Raw genomic sequence first — 15,515 nt, 5'->3', positions numbered from 1 at the left:
AAAGAACAATAAAATAATAAAACATATAAAACTTGCAGCACTATCCAGGTTCTTATCAGCTATTTCTAGCCTTCGCTGAGACGACGGGCCAATAATTCGTTTTTAGGTTTTACAGCACCTTACACAACATGTATCTGCGCATTTCCCTAATCACCCCGTTCACTCTGTCCAGTTTGAAATATAGTTGAATAGTGGAGACCAGAGTCTATCAAACTTGGGCTGTCTCTTGCGGAGGTCATAAGTGAGCTTTTCAAGAGGAAGAAAGTCAACAATCTGGTCGATCCACATTTTAAATGTAGGAGGGGTATTAGAGGCCCACAATAGAAGAATACATTTCTTAGCAAAGTATGTAATAGTGGGAAGCAAATTTTCTCTGTCAGGATCAAGAACAAAGTCCTGCTGGGCATTAAGAAGATAGATACACGGGGTCATATCAAACTGTACCTCTAGTATTTTCTGTGCACCAGTATGTATAGAATTAGCCAGAATCTGGCAGTCTCTCTACAGCTCCAAAATACATGCATATAGGTTCCACTTTCAGAGGTACATCTTTTACAGTTAGGAGACATATCTGTTTTCATTCTATGGAGTCTCAAAGGAGTATAATAAAATGTGTCAAAAAAATTTGTAATTAGATTCTTTCATTTTTACATTAGTAGAGGTGCAGTATACCCTGTCGCAGACCTCCGCCCATAACTCATCACTGATAGTCAGACCAAGGTCCTTTGCCCAGGTTATTTTCAAAGGAGTAAAGGAGGAGATATAAGATATTTTGCCTTTAATGGCACATCTGTTGTATTGTAATGTTTTTTAAAATTGTTTTGCTGTGTTTAAATAATTGAGCTTGGTTCCAGTTGAATACACATCAGGAAAGACGTCTGTGTTGCACAGACACATCTACTCTAGCCGAAGACAACCGAAGAGAGGAAGGTTGTCTTCAATAGTTAAAGGAGAAAATACAAGTTTAATGACCACTGGGTCTGATGCCTCACTGCATCACATCCCTGGGCTTGGACATGCCTGAAGCATTGTGTGTGTGTGTGTGTGTGTGTGTGTGTGTGTGTGTGTGTGTGTGTGTGTGTGTGTGTGTGTGTGTGTGTGTGTGTGTGTGTGTACTTGTTTTCCTACATGATCAGGATTCCCGTGTCCTAACATTTCCCGAAATTTTTTGGGGAATCAGGGTTTGGGGATTAGGGTTTTGGGGGTTAGGGTTTTGGGGATCAGGGTTTTGGGGGTCAGAGTTTTGGGGGTTAGGGTTTTTGGGGATCAGGGTTTTTGGGATCAAGGTTTATGGGGGTTAGGGTTTTGGGGGTCAGGGTTTTGGGGATCAGGGTTTTGGGGATCAGGGTTTTGGGGATCAGGGTTTTGGGGGTCAGGGTTCTGGGGATCAGGGTTTTGGGGGTCAGGGTTTTGGGGGTTAGGGTTTTGGGGGTCAGGGTTTTGGGGGCCAGGTTTTGGGGGGCCAGGGTTTTAAGTGTCAGGGTTTTGGGGATCAGGGTTTTTAGGGTCAGGGAAAAATAGGTCAATTTTTTTTATAGATCTCGTTCCTTTTCATGAAGAAGAATATTTCTGATTTTATTTTCACTGTTTTTCCAATAACCTGCAGCAACACACACACACACACAACTTTTAGATAGTCCTTTCTCCTCTATCCATGGCTTTATTTCTCCACCTCTCGTTTTTCATTCCCTCTCTCTCTCCATCTCTCACCTCAGTCTTTCTCTCTCTCCTCTGTCTTTCTCTCGCTCTCTGACTCTCTCAATCTTCTCTCTCCCCCCTCCGTCTCTCTCTCTCTGTTCATGTGCTCATGTGTAATAGATGTTCACTGTTCATGTGCGTGTAATGCTTGTCATAAATCCCATCTGACCAGTAGACACTACCCTCTACTGGTTAGTAAACGGTACTGCAAGCAGCAGACGTCAAAACGGCTTGAAGTGGTGCAGTCACTGAGACACAACATGCCACTGTAACAGATCCTACGACACTAAACAGAAAGATAAAACGCAACGTTTGACCACCAAAGGGGGAGAATCTCACGAATACGATGTTGGTCACAGATACCTTTTTAAAAAAGTAGGGGGGGGGGGGGGAAATCAGAAAACCAGGCAGTTTCTGGTATATAAAAATAATAACATTAAAATATACACGTAACAATTTCAAAGATTTGACTGAGTTACAGTTTATGTAAGGAAAGCAGTCAATTGAAATTAAATTAAATAAATTAGATGAATTCATTAGGCCCTAATTTATGGATTTCACATGACTGGGAATACAGATAAAGAAATTAACATTAAATAATCAGGCAGCAGCTCTGGTGATTGCACACTCCCTCAAAACTTGAGACACCCGTGTCATTGTCTTGTGTGACAAAACTGCACATTTTAGAGTGGCCTTTTATTGTCCCCCAGCACAAGGTGCACCTGTGTAATGATCACACCGTTTAATCAGCTTCTTGATATGCCACACCTGTCAGGTGGATGGATTATCTTGGCAAAGGAGAAATGCTCACTGACAGGGATGTAAACAAATTTGTGCACAACATTTGAGTGAAATACGCTTTTGGTGTTTATGGAACATTTTGGGGATGTTTTTATTTCAGCACATGAAACACATGTTGTTGTTTATATTGTTGTTCAGTGTAGATACATAAAACAGCCATATACTGAGCAGGAAAATACCAGACAGACCTTGTTCTCATTGCTTTATTTCATACTGTTATTTTCAGTGTTAAACATTTGTTCATCAAAACACTGCTAGGAGGTCTTGTGCTCAGAGCATAGTCCCATTCAAACAACAACCAACCTACTTATGTGTACAAACAAACACACACACACAAGTGCATATGCACAGCCACAATCATCACACACATAAAACCCCACAACAGATCCTGGTCAATCTCCTGAACAAGCTTTTTTTTCCTCTGACACAGAACAATACAACAAATCACCTATTGTAGATTTAGTCTTTATGATTAAAATACCTTTTAATCTTAGTCCCATTTTAGTCATTGTATTCTTCTTAGTTACAGTTCATATCAGTTTGACGAGCCTATAGTTTGAGTCAAAGTCATTTAAGTTCTATTTTAGTCATTGTAGTTCTATGTTAGTCATTGTAGTTCTATGTTAGTCATTGTAGTTCTATGTTAGTCATTGTAGTTCTATGTTAGTCATTGTAGTTCTATGTTAGTCATTGTAGTTCTATGTTAGTCATTGTAGTTCTATTTTAGGCATTGTAGTTCTATGTTAGTCATTGTAGTTCTATGTTAGTCATTGTAGTTCTATGTTAGTCATTGTAGTTCTATGTTAGTCATTGTAGTTCTATGTTAGTCATTGTAGTTCTATGTTAGTCATTGTAGTTCTATTTTAGTCATTGTAGTTCTATTTTAGTCATTGTAGTTCTATTTTAGTCATTGTAGCTCTATTTTAGTCATTGTAGTTCTATGTTAGGCATTGTAGTTCTATGTTAGTCATTGTAGTTCTATTTTAGTCATTGTAGTTCTATTTTAGTCATTGTAGTTCTATTTTAGTCATTGTAGTTCTATTTTAGTCATTGTAGTTCTATGTTAGTCATTGTAGTTCTATTTTAGTCATTGTAGTTCTATTTTAGTCATTGTAGTTTTCCTGTTTTATTAAACAGCTCAAACAAACCTCAGTCTCAGTCACACAACTTCCATTCTCTGCCATCTCAGTCACATAGCTTCCACTCTCTGCCATCTCAGTCACATAGCTTCCACTCTCTGCCATCTCAGTCACATAGCTTCCACTCTCTGCCATCTCAGTCACATAGCTTCCACTCTCTGCCATCTCAGTCACATAACTTCCACTCTCTGCCATCTCAGTCACATAGCTTCCACTCTCTCAGTCACATAGCTTCCACTCTCTCAGTCACATAACTTCCACTCTCTCAGTCACATAACTTCCACTCTCTGCCATCTTAGTCACATAGCTTCCACTCTCTCAGTCACATAGCTTCCACTCTCTGCCATCTTAGTCACGTAGCTTCCACTCTCTGCCATCTTAGTCACATAGCTTCCACTCTCTCAGTCTCTGCCATCTTAGTCACATAGCTTCCACTCTCAGCCATCTTAGTCACATAGCTTCCACTCTCTCAGTCTCTGCCATCTTAGTCACATAGCTTCCACTCTCTGCCATCTTAGTCACATAATAGTGACTATTATATAATGACTATAATAAAAGGCTGCCTTTAAACTTCCATCATGTGCACATTCAGAAAGCCTTGTCCTACTAGGAGGGATGCTGAAAACATATATATTCTCTATTACTAGTAAAGGTCCAGTTTGCAAATTATTTCTACGTGAAAACTGAAATGGTGTATTCATTATTTTTCCATTTTAGTAGACGCTCTTATCCTGAACAACTTACAGTATGGAGTGCATACTTTGCAATACTGGACCCCCCCCGTGGGAATCGAACCCACAACCCTAGGCATTACCAATTGAGCCACACCATCACAAATCACTTATTGTGCATTGTTTTATCTCCAGGGCGATGAAAAGACTACAGGTACAAAACCTAGATAACCCGCCTATGTACACTAATACACTCGTGTATATTTTTTATTAAGTGGTTTGTAATAATATTACATTTATTAACGCACAAAAAAAGTGGTTGTTTTTCATATTATTTGATCAAGAATTTTTTTTTAATTTGATGTTAATTGGATGTTTTGTGTCTTTGTCCATAACTATGTACCTTTTGATGTAATATTTGAGGATTATTAATATATATTAATATATAAATAATATATAAATATTAATATTTGTAATATTTTAGGTCTATTAATATATATATAATATATAAATATTAATATTTGTCATATTTGAGGACAGGGTTTACTTATTTCTGGATTCTATTAGAGATGACATCACAGAGAAAAGGAACAGGGGAACAACTCTTACCATTCCAACATTTGCATCCTGCTAGATACTGTTGTTAATTATTACAGTACCTTTTGTTGTTGTTGTTGTTGCAAAATCAGAACCGGTTTGTACCCGTTAAGAATTACCATCACCGTGAAGAAAAAACAAAACAATGTACGATATAGTAACTGAGTACTTTGAGACAGCAAGTGGTTTGTGGCGGTGTGGCTCATGGCGGTGTGGCTCATGGCGGTGTGGCTCATGGCGGTGTGGCTCATGGCGCTCGTAATGCTTTGGGTCGTGAGGTTCTCGCGGCTTTGTCGACATGAATGTAAGAGAGAGTAAAACATGACTGTTTCTAGTGGCGTTTAGTTACAAGTGAAGTGTCCCTGCTTCACATCACTTCAAAAGATTGAAGAGTGACTGAAGAGACCGGCTTGGCCGTTGTGTTGGAGAGCCGAGCAGATCAGCTCAATCGGATAGTGTAACTTAATTTCTTCCAATGAGAAGATTGCATGAAATATTCTGCAATGCGATTGGACAAAACAGATGAAACGGAGCTTTATGTTCAAATGTCCATTAGTGGAAGTCTAGTTACATTTTCGTCAACTAAAATGAGAAGTCATTTGTAACACTTATGTTTTGTTTTTCACCCACCAGGGCGTCTCATCTCGTTATCGCCATCGTTTTACAAATGACAAAAAGTTTTAGTCATAGATATTGTTGACGGAATTAAACACTTTACATAGAACAATAACAACATTAGTAGCCTTGTGATGACATATACATATAGGGAGCATTTGAAGAAATCGAGAGAGACAGAGACAGAGAGACAGAGAAAGAGACAGAGAGAGAGACAGAGAAAGATACAGAGAGAGAGACAGAGAAAGAGACAGAGAGAGACAGAGAAAGAGACAGAGAGAGAGAGACAGAGAAAGAGAGAGAGAGACAGAGAAAGAGACAGAGAGAGAGACAGAGAGAGAGAGAGAGAGAGAGAGAGACAGAGAGAGATTTTATATACTAATAAAATCAGACACACAAATGATAGTGACACATTGAGATCATTGACGAAGTATAATGCAGCAATATCATCACTGACACTCCTGTCTAGTACCTGCCCAGTACCTGCCCTATGTCTCACTGTAGTGACTCATGTCCTGTTATTCTAGTTCACTTCTTAGTGAAATCAGGCAGGACAAAGGAACAAAGGTTATACTGCGTAATGTGCTTTCTCCTCCCAGGTTTTCAACAACAGTTTTCTGCTCCAGTTCCCGTTCCAGCCATTCAGTGGGGCGAGGGCTGATTGGGTAGCGGAGTCTAGCAGAGGGACTTAGGACGAACTTTAGGGAACAGCTGCATGACCAAAGAAAGGAAAGAGTTGAGTTCAGAACAGAAACAAACCATTATTTGTTGGCCTCTGGACTAATGAAAATGGAGTTCTGAACAGCAACTAACAGTTCTGTTTTAGTACTGGGCTAGAACAAATATGTGCGATCCTGTGGGATCTCAGGACCAGGAAGCTGCCTTGCCTACCAAGTAAATAGATTTTTTTTTTATTCAGGACATGTGAAAGTCATCTTGGCATTTGTTCCTGAAGGGGTGAGGGAGGAGACAACTAATAAAATGAATTATTGTCTCTTACCCCGAAGTAGTTGTTAGGTATGAATCCCTCTCGGCCACAAAGTGATGCCCACCACCAATCTACCCCGTCAGGCTTCTGGAGGATAGTCACCATGTCCCCCTCTCTGAAGCCCAGCTCGTCTGCCTCCTGGGCAGGGTACTCCCACAGGGCATACAGCACCCCGCTGTTCTCTACACCCATCGCCTCCTCCACACCTGACAACACACACACACACACGACCAACGATTTTTCTAACATTTTTAGAAACGTTTTCGACACAGAGTGCAAATAGTTCTGGATAAAGTGGCCTATATGGTTTAGTGGTTAGAGCGGCTGACCCTGGCAGTCATGTAAGCTAGAGGCAGAATGGGTTTACAATCCAGACCACTGCTCTTTGACTCGATGTCCTCTTATCTTTCCTGCGGTCTTCGACTGTTTCTCTTCAATAACAGATGTGGCACTGTCCCACTCCTAAAAATGAGTTATGGAGAAAGAGGGCACCCCTGTCTAGTTCCTCCTACCCTTGAGGAAGCTCTCACACTCCTCGAAGCCCATAGCGTACGGGTCGCACTTCTGAGATGCTGTGGCGTCGTCGCTCTCCGTCACCGCCATGACGGCTGCTCCGTTCCTCACCAGGAACTGACAGAGAGGAAGGTCGTTACAGGATGCTGCACAGTGGAGGGGGGTCCTGGTACAGAACAACAACAAAACTACACATGAACAACACTACAACCTCATCTGACTAAACACAACGCATAATGACACAACATGACCCAAAACAGGGACAGCAACAGAGGGAGTGGACAGTAAAGGAAAATAGGACTGGTCAATGAAAGAGCCCGTTATAAAGGGAGGGGAAGTATTCGGAATATACTAGAATATACTTTTTTTCTTTCTTAATTTAAAAAAAATTTAACCCTTATTTTACCAGATAAGTTCTCATTTACAGCAACGACCTGTGGAATAGTTACAGGGGAGAGGAGGGGGGGGGGGGGGGGGGGAATAAATGAGCCAATTGTAAACTGGGGATTATTAGGTGACCGTGATGATTTGAGGGCCAGATTGGGAATTTAGCCAAGGACACCGGGGTTAACACCCCTACTCTTACGATAAGTGCCATGGGATCTTTTAGTGACCACAGAGAGTCAGGACACCTGTTTAACATCCCATCCCGAAAGACAGCACCCTACACAGGGCAATGTCCCCAATCACTGCAAGCCAGCAGTGGGATGCAGGGTGGCGTGCTGCTGGCCATAAGGAATAAAGGCTAGCAGCACGCCATTATTATGTCGAAGGAGGAAGCTACAGGGACATAAGCCAGTTAAAAGGTCATACGATAATGAAGTTACCATCCGTGGCTGTCTGGGGCGGAGACGTTGGCTCCTATACGAACCAGGAAGTCCACCACGCTGTAGTGACCTCCACAGATGGCATTATGGAGGGCTGTGATGCCCTCGTCGTTCGGCTGGCTCGGGTCATTCATCTACAGGGCACAGACCATGCAGGGGTGAACCTCATGCTTGCTGTCAACACACACTGAATGCTTTATTTGGGTCCACAACCCCCTGCACCCAACCCCCTTACCCCCTGCACCCAACCCCCTTACCTCCTGCACGGCCCTCTGAACAGTGTCCAGTTCCCCCTACCTCCTGCACGGCCCTCGGAACAGTGTCCAGTTCCCCCTACCTCCTGCACGGCCCTCTGAACAGTGTCCAGTTCCCCCTACCTCCTGCACGGCCCTCTGAACAGTGTTCAGTTCCCCCTTCCTCCTGCACGGCCCTCTGAACAGTGTCCAGTTCCTCCTACCTCCTGCACGGCCCTCTGAACAGTGTCCAGTTCCCCCTACCTCCTGCACGGCCCTCGGAAGTGTCCAGTTCCCCCTACCTCCTGCACGGCCCTCTGAACAGTGTCCAGTTCCCCCTACCTCCTGCACGGCCCTCTGAACAGTGTCCAGTTCCCCTTACCTCCTGCACGGCCCTCTGAACAGTGTCCAGTTCCTCCTACCTCCTGCACGGCCCTCTGAACAGTGTCCAGTTCCCCCTACCTCCTGCACGGCCCTCTGAACAGTGTCCAGTTCCCCCTACCTCCTGCACGGCCCTCTGAACAGTGTCCAGTTCCTCCTACCTCCTGCACGGCCCTCTGAACAGTGTCCAGTTCCCCCTACCTCCTGCACGGCCCTCTGAACAGTGTCCAGTTCCCCCTACCTCCTGCACGGCCCTCTGAACAGTGTCCAGTTCCCCCTACCTCCTGCACGGCCCTCTGAACAGTGTCCAGTTCCTCCTACCTCCTGCACGGCCCTCTGAACAGTGTCCAGTTCCCCCTACCTCCTGCACGGCCCTCTGAACAGTGTCCAGTTCCCCCTACCTCCTGCACGGCCCTCTGAACAGTGTCCAGTTCCCCCTACCTCCTGCACGGCCCTCTGAACAGTGTCCAGTTCCCCCTACCTCCTGCACGGCCCTCTGAACAGTGTCCAGTTCCACCTACCTCCTGCACGGCCCTCTGAACAGTGTCCAGTTCCCCCACCAGTGACCCGTCCAGCAGTAGAACCAGAGGGCTGAGCCGAGCCCTCTGACCAGAATCCCCTCGTTCCCGACTGGCCCGACGCAGGATGGAATTGTACCCCTGGGAGGATGGAAGAGTACCACAACTTAATACCTTAACTTTCCCTTATTAGATACAGACGTAGTAACATCGAGATGGAGAGACATGGCCCAAGAAGCCTTGGTTTAAAAATGCATGTGACTCTTATTAGTGAAAACCTTCCACTAACTGGATCAGTTCACTGACAATGAGACTGTTTCTTACATGGACTCAAGCTCCATCTACAGTATCAGACAACAGTTTAGACACAACTACTCATTCCAGGGTTCTAGAACACCTACTCATTCCAGGGTTCTAGAACACCTACTCATTCCAGGGTTCTAGAACACCTACTCATTCCAGGGTTTTTCTTTATTTTTTACTATTTTCTACATTGTAGAATAATAGTGAAGACGTCAAAACTATGAAATAACACACATGGAATCATGTAGTAACCAAAGAAAAGTGTTAAACAAATCAAAATATATTTTAGATTTGAGATTTTTAATTAGCCACCCTTTGCCTTGATGACAGCTTTGCACACTATTGGCATTCTCTCAACCAACTTCATGAGGTAGTCACCTGGAATGCATTTCAACTAACAGGTTTGCCTTGCTAAAAGTTTATTTGTGGAATTTCTTTCCTTCTTAATGCGTTTGACCCATCAGTTGTGTTGTGACAAGGTAAGGGGTGGAATACAGAAGATAGCCCTATTTGGTAAAGCACCAAGCACATATTATGGCAAGAAGAGCTCAAATAAGCAAAGAGAAACGACAGTCCATCATTCCTTTAAGACATGAAGGTCAGTCAATCTGGAAAAGTTCAAGAACTTTGACAGTTTCTTCAAGTGTAGCCGCAAAAAACCATCAAGCGCTATGATGAAACTGGTTCTCATGAGGACCGCCACAGGAAAGGAAGACCCAGAGTTACCTCTGCTGCAGAGGATAAGTTCATTAGAGTTAACTGTCTCTCATGAGGACCGCCACAGGAAAGGAAGACCCAGAGTTACCTCTGCTGCAGAGGATAAGTTCATTAGAGTTAACTGTCTCTCATGAGGACCGCCACAGGAAAGGAAGACCCAGAGTTACCTCTGCTGCAGAGGATCAGTTCATTAGAGTTACCATTCTCAGATTGCAGCCCAAATAAATGCTTCACAGAGTTCAAATAAAAGACACTGTTCAGGAGACTGTGTGAATCAGGCCTTCATGGTTGAATTGCTGCAAACAAACCACTACTAAAGGACACCAATAATAAGAAGAGACTTGCTTTGGCCAAGAAACATGAGCAATGGACATTAGACCAAGGAAATCTGTCCTTTGGTCTGATGAGTCCAAATCAAAGATTTTTTGTTCCAACCGCTGTGTCTTTGTGAGACGCAGATGTTGCTCTTGCTGCTGGTGATTCTCTGATCCACCTCTACGCAGACGACACCATTCTGTATACATCTGGCCCTTCTTTGGACACTGTGCTAACTAAACTCCAGACGAGCTTCAATGCCATACAACTCTCCTTCTGTGGCCTCCAACTGCTCTTAAATTCTAGCAAAACTAAACCGATCGCTGCCTGCACCTGCCCGCCCGTCCAGCATCACTACTCTGGACGGCTCTGACTTAGAATACGTGGACAACTACAAATACCTAGGTGTCTGGTTAGACTGTAAACTCTCCTTCCAGACCCACATCAAACATCTCCAATCCAAAGTTAAATCTAGAATCAACTTCCTGTTTCGCAATCAAAGCATCCTTCACTCATGCTGCCAAACGTACCCTCGTAAAACTGACTATCCTACCGATCCTCGATTTCGCCGATGTCATTTACAAAATAGCCTCCAACACTCTACTCAACAAACTGGATGTAGTCTATCACAGTGCCATCCGTTTTGTCACCAAAGCCCCATATACTACCCACCACTGCGACCTGTATGCTCTCGTTGGCTGGCCCTCGCTTCATACTCGTCGCCAAACCCACTGGCTCCAGGTCATCTACAAGTCTCTGCTAGGTAAAGCCCCGCCTTATCTCAGCTCACTGGTCACCATAGCAGCACCCACCCGCAGCCCGCGCTCCAGCAGGTATATCTCACTGGTCATCCCCAAAGCCAATTCCTCCTTTCGCCTCCACAATCACACGACCTCAACCCAATTGAGATGGTTTGGGATGAGTTGGACTGCAGAGTGAAGGAAAAGCTGCCAACACGTGCTCAGCATATGTGGGAACTCCTTCAAGACGGTTGGAAAAGCATTCCAGATGAAGCTGGTTGAGAGAATGCCAAGAGTGTGCAAAGCTGTCATCAAGGTAAAGGGTGGCTACTTTGAAGAATACATTTTGATTTGTTTAACACTTTTTTGGTTACTACATGATTCCATATGCGTATTTTCATAGTTTTGATGTCTTCACTATTATTCTACAATGTAGAAAATAGTTACAAATAAAAAAAAATTAAAAAAAACCTTGAATGAGTCCAAACTTTCGACTGGTACTGTACATTTCACTGTAAAATAGTCACAACAACAGAAAGCAAAGAGAAATAATGTGTCCTGTCATACCCTGTACTCTGGCAAAGCAGGTCCAGTGTTGGGTCCAGTGTTAGGTACAGGATTAGTGACAGGGGAGAGGGATGTAGAGCTGTCCCCTTCTCCATCTGAGGAGGAGCTGTAGTCACTCCCCATCTCCCCCCCTTGCTGGCCCGTCAACCCCTTCCTCCGGAAAAGTTTATTCAGGATCTGTTTGTACTGTTTGTGATTGTGGTCCGGCTGCAGGGTGGCTGGCTTCTTCTGGGGTTGGACAGGGGCTAGCGACAGGGTCAGGGTCACAAGGTTACCACAACATCGTATAGACATGCAGAAGCTTTAGAAAATTAAACAAATTCATAATACCAGCGCCGCATTGATAACGTGATCAGCAGAAGATTCTACAGGACGAGCATTGATAACGTGATCAGCAGAAGACTCTACAGGATGAGTATTGATTACGTGATTGATTACATGATCAGCAGAAAATTCTAGAGGACGGGCATTGATAACGTGATCAGAAGAAGATTATAGAGGACGAGCATTGATAACGTGATCAGCAGAAGACTCTACAGGATGAGTATTGATAACGTGATCAGCAGAAGATTCTACAGGATGAGTATTGATTACGTGATCAGCAGAAGATTTTACAGGATGAGCATTGATAACGTGATCAGCAGAAGATTCTACAGGATGAGCATTGATTCCTTGATTGATTACGTGATCAGTAGAATATTCTACAGGACGAGCATTGATGACATGATCAGCAGAAGATTCTACAGGATGTGTATTGATTACGTGATCAGCAGAAGATTCTACAGGATGAGTATTGATTACGTGATCAGCAGAAGATTCTACAGGATGTGTATTGATTACGTGATCAGCAGAAGATTCTACAGGATGAGTATTGATTACGTGATCAGCAGAAGACTCTACAGGATGAGTATTGATTACGTGATCAACAGAAGACTCTACAGGATCAGTATTGATTACGTGATCAGCAGAAGATTCTAGAGGATGAGTATTGATTACGTGATCAGCAGAAGATTCTAGAAGATGCGTATTGATTACGTGATCAGCAGAAGATTCTAGAGGATGAGTATTGATTACGTGATCAGCAGAAGATTCTACAGGATGTGTATTGATTACGTGATCAGCAGAAGATTCTACAGGATGAGTATTGATTACGTGATCAGCAGAAGATTCTAGAGGATGAGTATTGATTACGTGATCAGCAGAAGATTCTAGAAGATGCGTATTGATTACGTGATCAGCAGAAGATTCTAGAGGATGAGTATTGATTACGTGATCAGCAGAAGATTCTAGAGGATGAGTATTGATTACGTGATCAGCAGAATATTCTAGAGGATGAGTATTGATTACGTGATTGATTACATGATCAGCAGAAGATTCTACAGGACGAGCATTGATAACGTGATCAGCAGAAGATTCTACAGGATGAGTATTGATTACGTGATTGATTACATGATCAGCAGAAGATTTTACAGGATGAGCATTGATGACATGATCAGCAGAAGATTCTACAGGATGAGCATTGATTCCTTGATTGATTATATAATCAGTAGAAGATTCTACAGGACGAGCATTGATGACATGATCAGCAGAAGATTCTACAGGATGAGTATTGATTACGTGATTGATTACGTGATCAGCAGAAGATTCTACGGGATGAGTATTGATTGCGTGAATGATTACGTGATCAGCAGAAGATTCTACGGGATGAGTATTGATTACGTGATTGATTACGTGATCAGCAGAAGATTCTACAGGATGAGTATTGATTACGTGATCAGCAGAAGATTCTACAGGATGAGTATTGATTACGTGATCAGCAGAAGATTCTACAGGATGAGTATTGATTACGTGATTGATTACGTGATCAGCAGAAGATTCTACGGGATGAGTATTGATTATGTGATTGATTACGTGATCAGCAGAAGATTCTACGGGATGAGTATTGATTATGTGATTGATTACGTGATCAGCAGAAGATTCTACAGGATGAGTATTGATTATGTGATTGATTACGTGATCAGCAGAAGATTCTACAGGATGAGTATTGATTACGTGATTGATTACGTGATCAGCAGAAGATTCTAGAGGACGAGCATTGATAACGTGATCAGTCGGGGAGGCTGTAGATATATACTAAATAAATAAAACCTTGCAATTAATAGAACGACAGTGAAACAGTTTGGTGGTGAACTTTCTTAGTTTCTACCATTCACTCCGTCATTCTCACTCACATCCCTGGTTCCCTCTGTGTCAAATTATTTATGCAAAATAATTGTATAATAGAAGTCCTTTCCTAACCTTGTGACCCCGGTTCAGGGTTTGGGTCAAGATTGGAGTTAGGGGTCACAGAGCCGCGTCTCTTCAGAGCCCGGGGGATCTCAGAGCGAATCCGAAGCAGCTCTTCCATGTCAGGGACATCTGGGCTCTCTGCAGCCACCACTGGTTGCAGCCTGGACGGGCTGAGGGGCCTAGGGGCCACCGCCTGGGGTTCTCCTCCTCCTCCTCTCTCTGTCTCCCTCCCTTTCTCTGGGAGAGCTGGGTCAGGGGCCATGGGACTTTGATGAATTGGGTCCAGTCGCTCCAACTCAATGTCAACATCACCTGGTTTCAGCACTGTGGGAGAAGAGAGAACACACAGATGGACGGATGGACAGAATTTACACACAGACGGGTGACCACACATAACCGGTTAGATTGTGAGAGTAGAGTCTATGTTCGTTTAGATACTATACCTTCCCCGTGGTAGGCTGGCTGCCTGAGCTCATGGGTCTGTGGCTGGGCCAGTGGCTGGGTCTGTGGCTGGGTCTGTGGCTGGGTCTGGTACTCTCTGTACTCCAGGTAATCCCTATACTCCCTGGGTACAGCATGGCGGTACAGACCCATATCCCTCTCGGTACCCAGGGCCCGGGGGTGGAGGGCAGACGATGCCCAGTAGGGGTTCTGGAGCCGCATGATGACGGAGAGAGGGATGGGTCTGTGCTGACGTGGGGGCTGGGAGGAGGAGGAGCAGGGGGGGATGGAGATACGGGATATGATTGGTTGGGGAGGGGCGTGGTAGAGGGAGGACGAGTCGGGAGGAACAGTGATACGGGTGTTACGGGGGAGAGATGAGTGGGTGGACTGGTGGGAACGAGGGAGGGTGTCCTGGAGGAAAAGAAGAGGGGGCAGAGAGTCAGAGATACTGTTCATCTGACCATCATTGTTATACATGACAATTTAAGCAATTCAACTTTCCATGTCAATACAGTACACCAGAGAGAGAGAGAGAGAGAGAGAGAGAGAGAGAGAGAGAGAGAGAGAGATGATTAACAATCAAAAACACCTGAGCATGCGCACGCACACACACCCTACCTTCTTCGAAGGGGAAGGGCCATCCAGGTTAGATTCTCTCCAGTTGGTGTTTGGCACCAACGGTCTCAGCCACTCAGTCTCTGCAACAGGGAGGTGCTAGGTTACCAATAGGGAGGTGCTAGGTTAACAACAGGGAGGTGCTAGGTTAACAACAGGGAGGTGCTGGGTTACCAACAGGGAGGTGCTAGGTTGCCAATAGGGAGGTGCTAGGTTAACAACAGGGAGGTGCTAGGTTAACAACAGGGAGGTGCTAGGTTACCAATAGGGAGGTGCTAGGTTACCAACAGGGAGGTGCTAGGTTAACAACAGGGAGGTGCTAGGTTACCAACAGGGAGGTGCTAGGTTACCAACAGGGAGGTGCTAGGTTGCCAATAGGGAGGTGCTAGGTTACCAACAGGGAGGTGCTAGGTTAACAACAGGGAGGTGCTAGGTTAACAACAGGGAGGTGCTAGGTTACCAACAGGGAGGTGCTAGGTTAACAACAGGGAGGTGCTAGGTTACCAACAGGGAGGTGCTAGGTTAACAACAGGGAGGTGCTAGG

The 15,515-nt window shown here is 44.2% G+C and overlaps 1 protein-coding gene and 1 long non-coding RNA gene across 6 annotated transcripts in view; both read right to left on the bottom strand.

Annotated features, from left to right (window-relative positions):
• Positions 1 to 2,688: 2,688 nt before the first annotated feature.
• ppp1r13l (protein phosphatase 1, regulatory subunit 13 like) overlaps positions 2,689 to 15,515 on the bottom strand; it is a 68,900-nt gene continuing 56,073 nt past the window's right edge. For all 3 annotated transcript variants that reach the window (XM_036961981.2, XM_036961980.2, XM_036961984.2), the window contains 9 exons: positions 14,975 to 15,054; positions 14,356 to 14,767; positions 13,922 to 14,236; positions 11,624 to 11,868; positions 8,985 to 9,122; positions 7,850 to 7,983; positions 7,022 to 7,188; positions 6,522 to 6,715; positions 2,689 to 6,232 (listed from right to left, as the gene is read on the bottom strand). In XM_036961981.2, coding sequence (XP_036817876.2) covers positions 6,197 to 6,232; positions 6,522 to 6,715; positions 7,022 to 7,188; positions 7,850 to 7,983; positions 8,985 to 9,122; positions 11,624 to 11,868; positions 13,922 to 14,236; positions 14,356 to 14,767; positions 14,975 to 15,054 — 1,721 coding nt within the window. In that variant the 3' untranslated portion in view covers positions 2,689 to 6,196. The remainder of the gene's footprint in view (positions 6,233 to 6,521; positions 6,716 to 7,021; positions 7,189 to 7,849; positions 7,984 to 8,984; positions 9,123 to 11,623; positions 11,869 to 13,921; positions 14,237 to 14,355; positions 14,768 to 14,974; positions 15,055 to 15,515) is intronic.
• LOC149972443 (uncharacterized) overlaps positions 2,689 to 15,515 on the bottom strand; it is a 43,749-nt gene continuing 30,922 nt past the window's right edge. For 2 of the 3 annotated variants that reach the window (XR_016491458.1, XR_016491457.1), the window contains exon 2: positions 2,689 to 4,151. This is a non-coding gene — a long non-coding RNA (uncharacterized LOC149972443). The remainder of the gene's footprint in view (positions 4,152 to 15,515) is intronic. The other variant, XR_016491459.1, reaches the window with a different exon arrangement.

The sequence above is a fragment of the Oncorhynchus mykiss genome, chromosome 24 (genome assembly GCF_057628025.1).
Source record: "Oncorhynchus mykiss isolate SJ-2025 chromosome 24, ASM5762802v1, whole genome shotgun sequence".
Classification (NCBI taxonomy): domain Eukaryota; kingdom Metazoa; phylum Chordata; class Actinopteri; order Salmoniformes; family Salmonidae; genus Oncorhynchus; species Oncorhynchus mykiss.
Note: the sequence above shows the minus strand (reverse complement) of the source record. Positions and strands in the feature narration are given on the sequence as shown.